The sequence below is a fragment of the Apis dorsata genome, unplaced genomic scaffold, assembly GCF_000469605.1.
Source record: "Apis dorsata unplaced genomic scaffold, Apis dorsata 1.3 scaffold_813, whole genome shotgun sequence".
NCBI lineage: Eukaryota > Metazoa > Arthropoda > Insecta > Hymenoptera > Apidae > Apis > Apis dorsata.
Window position 1 is genome coordinate 146428 of NW_006263951.1, and position 7219 is coordinate 153646.

Sequence of the window (7219 nt, forward strand, 5' to 3'; positions counted from 1 at the left end):
TACGTGCCTTCGACAACTTCATCTCCACCGATACGAGTTTCTACACCAGCGCCAACTTATCTACCACCATACGATCAGGAAATCCAAGTTTCTCAAGCTTCCGCTTCTTATGCATCAAGCATGGCATCGGCGATATCGTCCACCAATGCGGTGACCATAATTGGACCAGATGGATATAATCCTGTAACAACAACATCTGCACCATCTTATATGGCATATGCAAGTTCATACGGTTATTCAACACCAAGTCCTATTGCTGGTTACAGTTATCCAACCCCTGCACCTGCTCCAGCTCCTATACCTAGTTATCCTGCTCCGGCTCCTGCACCTAGTTATCCTGCTCCGGTTCCTATACCTAGTTATCCTGCTCCAGCTCCTGCACCTAGTTATCCTGCTCCGGTTCCTCCACCTACTTATCCCTCACCATCTCCTCCTGTTACTGTTGGTTATAATTATCCTGCCCCAGCACCCTCACCTAGTTATCCTACACCTACTTATCCAACACCTACGACTCCTGCATATGATTATTCTCCAATAGTTAGACCTACTTATCCTAGTTATCCAGCTCCAGCTCCAGCTCCAGCTCCAGCTCCAGCTCCAGCTCCAGCTCCAGCTCCAAGACCAATATATTCTTCACGACCTGGACCACGTTATCTACCTCCAATTGCTTAGATTAATTATTTTACACCGGAAATTATTTATCATTATCCAGTTGTTCAATTCAACTGGATAATGATCTGTTTGAACTCTGCAATCAATCTTTTTTTTTTGTCAGATAATTTTATCGTTATAGTTTATATTTAAAGTTTTATTATCAAATTATGTCAAACTATATTAAATAATAATTGCACACTATTTCTTTTCTGTTTATCCTGGAGCTGATTTGAATTAGATTTAATTTTTATGTACCATCTGTGATGAAATTGTGGATATTGTAAACCGTATGTATTTTTAAAATTATAATGTAGCATTTATATGATGTTTATATGTAATTGTGAGACATTTAATTTTGTTTATATCAATGTAGTATCTAATGTAATGAATATTTACGTAAGTTTAGTTGGATGTAATATATTTAATAAATTTTTTGTGTGCAATTTTATATATTGAATTTTGTATGGTAGAGTTAAGTTTAAATTTCTTGTAAGATATAATTTTTCTCTATTTATATTTAAAATATGTAACTATGCGATAATTTTAAATTGAAGTTATATTTTCCTTATATTAATATGAATGAATATGAATGAATATTAACATTAATATTTAAAAATATTTTTCTGTTAATACGCATTATGTGAAAGTAAAAATAAAAATTATATGATATTTTCTTTTTAATAATTAAAAGGAAAAATATTTTTAAATATTGCTATGTTCAAAAAATGCATAAAAATAAATATTAGTGAAGAAATTATGAAACAATTAAAGCAGATTAACCACGTATATACATTTATTAACAAAACCAAATTTATTTTTTAAATACAGTTTGTACGATATCAGCTAATGCGACTATAATGAATATCACAGCATTTTTCAGGTAGACATTCTATATGTCAGTCTCAGTAGCTTAAAATTATTAACTAACTAAATACTACGCTTACAATATATTTGAGTAAATGATGAGTACTCATCCCAGTTAATAAATCTCCATTTGAACTGGTATGTAGCTCGTATTAAACAAGCATATGTTTCCAAACCAAAACATAAGTTAATTCCGGGCTACATTTAATAGAACAGCCATAATCCAACATGTTAGCGTGTTATATCTAACAGGATATGACTATATACAATTATCTTTTATAATTATTTTTTTTAATTATTATTTTAATTATCCCGATCTACGATACAATAAATGAAAGTACATTAAAACAAACCAGTCCTTCTTAATGAAAACCGAATATAATTTCGCTAATTACTTATTATACTTATGACATTGACACGAATAATATCGAATTATGCACGAGTTTTCACATTTTTAATTTTACATTACAATATTGCAAATAAACGAAACATTTGATTATTTAAATAATTGATATGAATTTAACGTAATGGAAACACAATGTTTACAAGTCATGAATTTTTCAAAAAAGACTCATAGATGGGAAATTATAATCTCGATAGTTTGAAACGAAAGTTAATAAAAATAGTCAATATCACAATTATCGTCTTAAAGAAATTATTTAATTAACATAAATCTAATCTCGATTCACGCGAGTATAACGAATATACAAAAAAAAAAAAATGGATTTGCACGTTGATTACGAATCATTGATTAGAAATTAGAGAAAAAAGATTTTGTTAATCGTTGAAAAAATATTACATTTGTTGGAAAAGAAAGTCATTGAAAATATAAGTAGTTATTATAGTCAATTATTATCGAAACGTAATAACGTGCTTTAAATTGTACGAAATATATACATCATATTCTTTAATGCAAAAACGAAATAAAAATATAACGAACTTCGATCGTGTTTACTTTAACAAAACATGATGATATAATTTTAATGACTTTCCGCGTTTGATTTATCGAATTTCTATATAATTTCATTCGTCTCCAGTTTCTGTTAGCTTGTCCAGGCAATCGTACGATTTCGATTGAATAATATATCTGTAACATAAATATTTTCTGGTTTGTACATCGAAACATAAAATACAAATTCGTAGGAAAAATTGATGATTTCAAATCTGTTAGTTTTAAATCTATACTTTTAACTATTGAACAAATATTTTATAAAAACATTAGTCCAAAAGATGCAGTTAACGATAAATTATATCAATATTCAATCCATTTCAAATTATCTTACTAAATTAAATGCATCATTGTTAAAAGCATCAAATTTTTTCACTCAACAAACTTGCCCAAAGAAAAAAGATTTCAAAGAAGAAAGCAAAAGAATTTTAAGCAGAAAGCAATAGCAGTAGACGATTAAAAAAGCAAAGCACCAGAACTAACCCAAAGTTATAGATCATCAATATTCTTTATCGTCTGTGACCCAACCGTTTATGCGTCGGGTCTCTACGACCCACATGAAGAACCATCTTCCCAGCCTTGGCAGCTTTGAAAGTTTGCAACGCCTTCGCGTGTGTCAATCCATCCATCGATATCCCATTGATTGCTAAAATCTCATCTCCCACTTTTAAAGTTCCTTCTTCAGCCGCTTGTCCTCCGGCCATTATATCCTTCACGAAAATACCCATGGATCCTTTATTGCTATCTGATCCACCAACAATGGAAAAGCCCAATTTTTTCGAGGCACCCTTTTCCAAGGTGATAGTCAACAAATCCATCGACAAACTGGTAGCTCTACGTGGACAGGAAACTGTATTGGTGGATCGTTTCTTCACCACTTGAAACTTCCTCATACCAGTCATCTTTTGACCAGATTCCTTCTTCAAGATACGATCATTCTCGCATTCCATCTTCTCCATTGAATTCGTGGATAAATTCTTGCTATCCTTTATCAATGCACCGACTACCTTACACTGGGAAGAATCTTCTTCTCGAACGACATTATTCATGGGGACTTCCGGTTTCTCTTGTTTCAACGCCCACACCTCGGAGTCGCTACGAGTGCGGATCAGAATATCGCCCCACGTGTCGCCTATCTCTTCGCCAAAAGTGAACGTTGGCTCCCTAGCTATCTGAAGCTCTACCGTCCCTGAACAATTTTTCAAAGCATTCCTAGCCTCGATGAGCGACATCCCACGCAGTCTACGTCCGCAAACACGAACGATCTCGTCACCGATCCTGAATTGCTTCGACTTCGCCGCCTCTCCATTTACGTCCATCTTCGAAATCACGTAGAAAGGTCTAACAGCCTCTTTTCTTTCCAGGAAAATGCCAAGGCTGCCAGGCTTCTCCACGGACAACTTCATGGTCTTCAACTCGCGACGTACCAATGTCTTAGCTGGAGTTGAAATCGGCATTAGATGATCGATTTTAATCTCTGGCTCTGATTTCTTCATTTTATTCCTCGCATTTACAATCTCGGGACCTTCAGGTTCCAAATTCGAACGCGATCTCTTTGGACTGTAGTACTCCAACGGGCTGTTTACGATCGTCGAATATATTTTTGTCGCCGGTGGACTATCTTTGCAGGGAGATGAAGCATTCTCTAGTAAACACAAGGTGCTAGAATTGCTGTACCTTTTACATTTGACTGGTATCTGAGACTTGGTCTCCTTTTGTAAATTTTGCAATTTCACCGCTTGTAATAGTGATGTCGTATGCTCCGATTTTGCTAATCTTTTATCCGATATCCTGATGAGCTCTTTGCTTCCAGAAGATGTTCTTTGATCTAAATTTCCAGTCGACGACGCTGAGAATCCTCTTGATATTCCGCTATCATATTTTTCCAAAGTGTTCACGGTGGATTTTGTTTTCTCAACGGCACAATTCATTTGATACTCTGCGAATCCCTCGAACGTATCCTCGTCGCAGCTGTCTGTGTCTTCTTCATCCGATGGTACCGTGGTTGTGTTTGTTATTATCGTCCCGTTTAGCATAGTATTATTTACGACAGTGACTTCGAGACAAGACGGACCTGACTCGTTCTTCTCCGTTTCTGTTGTCACATCTTTCTTTAGGGGGGTAGTGACTGGTAGTGATAAGTCGATGCCGTGATAATCGTCCGATGTTATGGAAAAGCTACGGGGTTTTAACATCGGTGGACACTTCTCGCTATCTGGAGAATCAGCTCCAGCTCGTGTGCTGTCAGAGTCGTAGCCACTTTCATCGCAAGCTAACCGTAGGTTGCTCATTAGATCATCCAGGCCAAATGTTGGGAAAGATCTCTGATTATCAGGTCTGAAAATGAAAGAGAATTTTAAAAGAATGGTTCTAATGAATTCTATTATCTATATTCCATTATTTTTATGATAAAAACATTATACTTCTGTTTTAACAGTAAATGAATGTTTTTTCAAAAATAGATCTTGATTTTTCCATTTACTTAATCAACCCTTAAATGTATATTTCATTATTTAAAAGCATATTAGTAACATGTAAATAAAATAAGAATCTAAATGCATACATGTAAGTATATCTTTAATTTTAAAATCAACCAAGAAATGAAATCATGAAACAACTATCTCACCTGTCGCATTCACTGCTACTCGCACGAACATTGAACAAATTTTTCTTAATATTATTAAGTTGATTACTGAAAAAGTCTTTAGTCTGAGTAGAAACGCTGCTTTTGCCAGTCTCAGATGTAGATTGATTACTTCGTTTAGGACTCGTATTTCTTCGCTTAGGACTCGTACTTCTGATTTTGTCTAACGTTTCCTTCGCGAAAGCTGTTCCTTCCTGCGTTTTAAGCATATCCTGATTCTTCAAGATATAATCTAAAACACGTTGCTGCTCCTGAAGGTCCTGGATGCTACGACTCAGCTGTTTCTTCTTCTCCAGAAGAATCGTTCCACGGTCCGCTCGATTGTCATCCGAGCTGCCACCACAAAAAGATACATTCTTTATGGCGCCTTCGCTCAGAGCTTTCTCCATTGGATAATGACTGATACAGGTGACGTCCTCCTCTTGTATCGTCACGTTTCTTGCTGATATATCGCTGCTTCGCTCGCTGCTCCTGAACAAATTTCGTAACGATTCCACCCTGGAAATTCTCTTTGGCTTTGGTAATTCCGAGAAACCGCCGGTACCCTGAAATTAATAACAGATTTCTAAGGTTAAAATTGAAGAAAGATGTAAATAAATAATATATAGAATATAATTCTTAATAACAATACTTTTTTTTCTAACTATACTGTTTTGTTTTGTAATATTGGCTCTTGTATGTATACAATATAATCAAGGGGTTAACAGTATCTAAACGTATCTTAATATATTACAAACAGTATTACATGTCAGAATTAAAAATACTTAATATTATGAAAATAATAATTATATTTCTACAATATGAATACAAACCAATATAAATTTTGTCAAAAAATACCTGTTTGCATGTTTTTAATAATTGCAGAATTCAAAGAAAATCTGATATCAATTTATTTTGATTCTCCCTATATATATATTGCAATAATACAATAAAATATTAGGATTTCTGTAATAAAAATGTAATAAAATTTAAATATCAGGAAATTTCCTTCAAATTATTCTTCATAAGAAAAAAATAAGAATAATTCGACAAAAAAGGATTAATTGGTTAAGTGCTAATTATTTATTAGGTCAGGAAAGATGCATCGAGAGAATAAATGAGAAAGTAGCATACTTACGTTTTCTTTTTCGTCTGTTGTGCCAGCTTTCCGATTCGGACTCCACCTTCTCCTTCGGCCCGAAACCGAAAGCAATTCAGAGCTGTCTGATCTTTTCAGCTGATCCCATCTTCGACCTACTTTCCTGCCCCATGTCGAAATTCCTGTGACGTGAAACCAGACTCGATAATGTTAATTTTCACTCTACAATCGTATCGATCAATTTGAATCGTACGAGGAAAAATGATGAAAGTAACAAAATCTGTAATTTCTAAAAATTAAATTTTAATAATATATTGAATATATAATTGATAAAAATATATTTATACCATTTCTGTTAAACTAAATTTTCCACAATATTAGTAATACTATAATATCTTTAATAGAAACTCTATATCATCCATCTTAAATTTTTTTTAACGTTCCAGATTTTTCAGATTTAAGATTATTTATTGAAACATGATAAGAAAATATTATCATTTTTCCTAAATTTGTGAGTTTAATTTGTTACCTTTGCGATTTGAAATAGTAGATGAGGACGGTTTCAGTGTTTCATTCGCATTTTCTTTCACCAATGTCCGATTTAATCCATCGTTTTCATTATGAGGCTTCTTATTGCTACGTTCGAGATTTTCTTCTACCACTGTCAGAGGCGATGTTCCATCATGAGATAACGGTGTGGCCGAAACTAATTGAGGGCTTGTATCAGACGACTGACGCTTGAACAGACGCATCGCGATAGCCTGGAAAAAAGAAGTGGTGATACTGAGATTGACACATTGAAATAAATAGATATCACCCAATGAAACTCACTGTTCAGTTTTCTTTCACGTTTCTTTCAATTCATGAATCGTATCATATCTTTCTCAATGATTATTGTATTGGATATTTAACATAGCGAAAAGTATACATTGCAATATTGGAATTAACAAATATTTCTTGACAATTCAAAAGAAATGATATTTTTTTTTTTTTTTTTTTTACTATAAAATTGAATTAAGAAAAATACAAA

General features: G+C 33.7%; 2 protein-coding genes across 5 annotated transcripts in view; one reads left to right on the forward strand and one right to left on the reverse strand.

The window, feature by feature from the left end:
• Positions 1–6: 6 nt before the first annotated feature.
• On the forward strand, positions 7–761 carry LOC102674940 (vegetative cell wall protein gp1-like). Its single transcript, XM_006623083.2, has one exon. The coding sequence runs from the start codon at positions 121–123 to the stop codon at positions 670–672; it is 552 nt and encodes a 183-aa protein (XP_006623146.1). The 5' UTR covers positions 7–120; the 3' UTR covers positions 673–761.
• Positions 762–1429: 668 nt separating this feature from the next.
• The window catches only part of LOC102673265, a 24435-nt gene continuing 18645 nt past the window's right edge, over positions 1430–7219 (reverse strand). For 3 of the 4 annotated variants that reach the window (XM_006623072.2, XM_006623073.2, XM_006623070.2), the window contains 5 exons: positions 6719–6950; positions 6229–6371; positions 5094–5656; positions 2996–4804; positions 1430–2605 (listed from right to left, as the gene is read on the reverse strand). In XM_006623072.2, the coding sequence (XP_006623135.1) occupies positions 2542–2605; positions 2996–4804; positions 5094–5656; positions 6229–6371; positions 6719–6950 (2811 nt within the window). In that variant the 3' untranslated portion in view covers positions 1430–2541. Of the gene's footprint in view, positions 2606–2950; positions 4805–5093; positions 5657–6228; positions 6372–6718; positions 6951–7219 lie in introns of all 4 variants that reach the window. The other variant, XM_006623071.2, reaches the window with a different exon arrangement.

What these genes read in the sequence shown, in the direction of transcription:
- LOC102674940 (XM_006623083.2), top strand. Translation starts at nt 121, where the DNA reads ATGGCATCGGCGATATCGTCCACCAATGCGGTGACCATAATTGGACCA.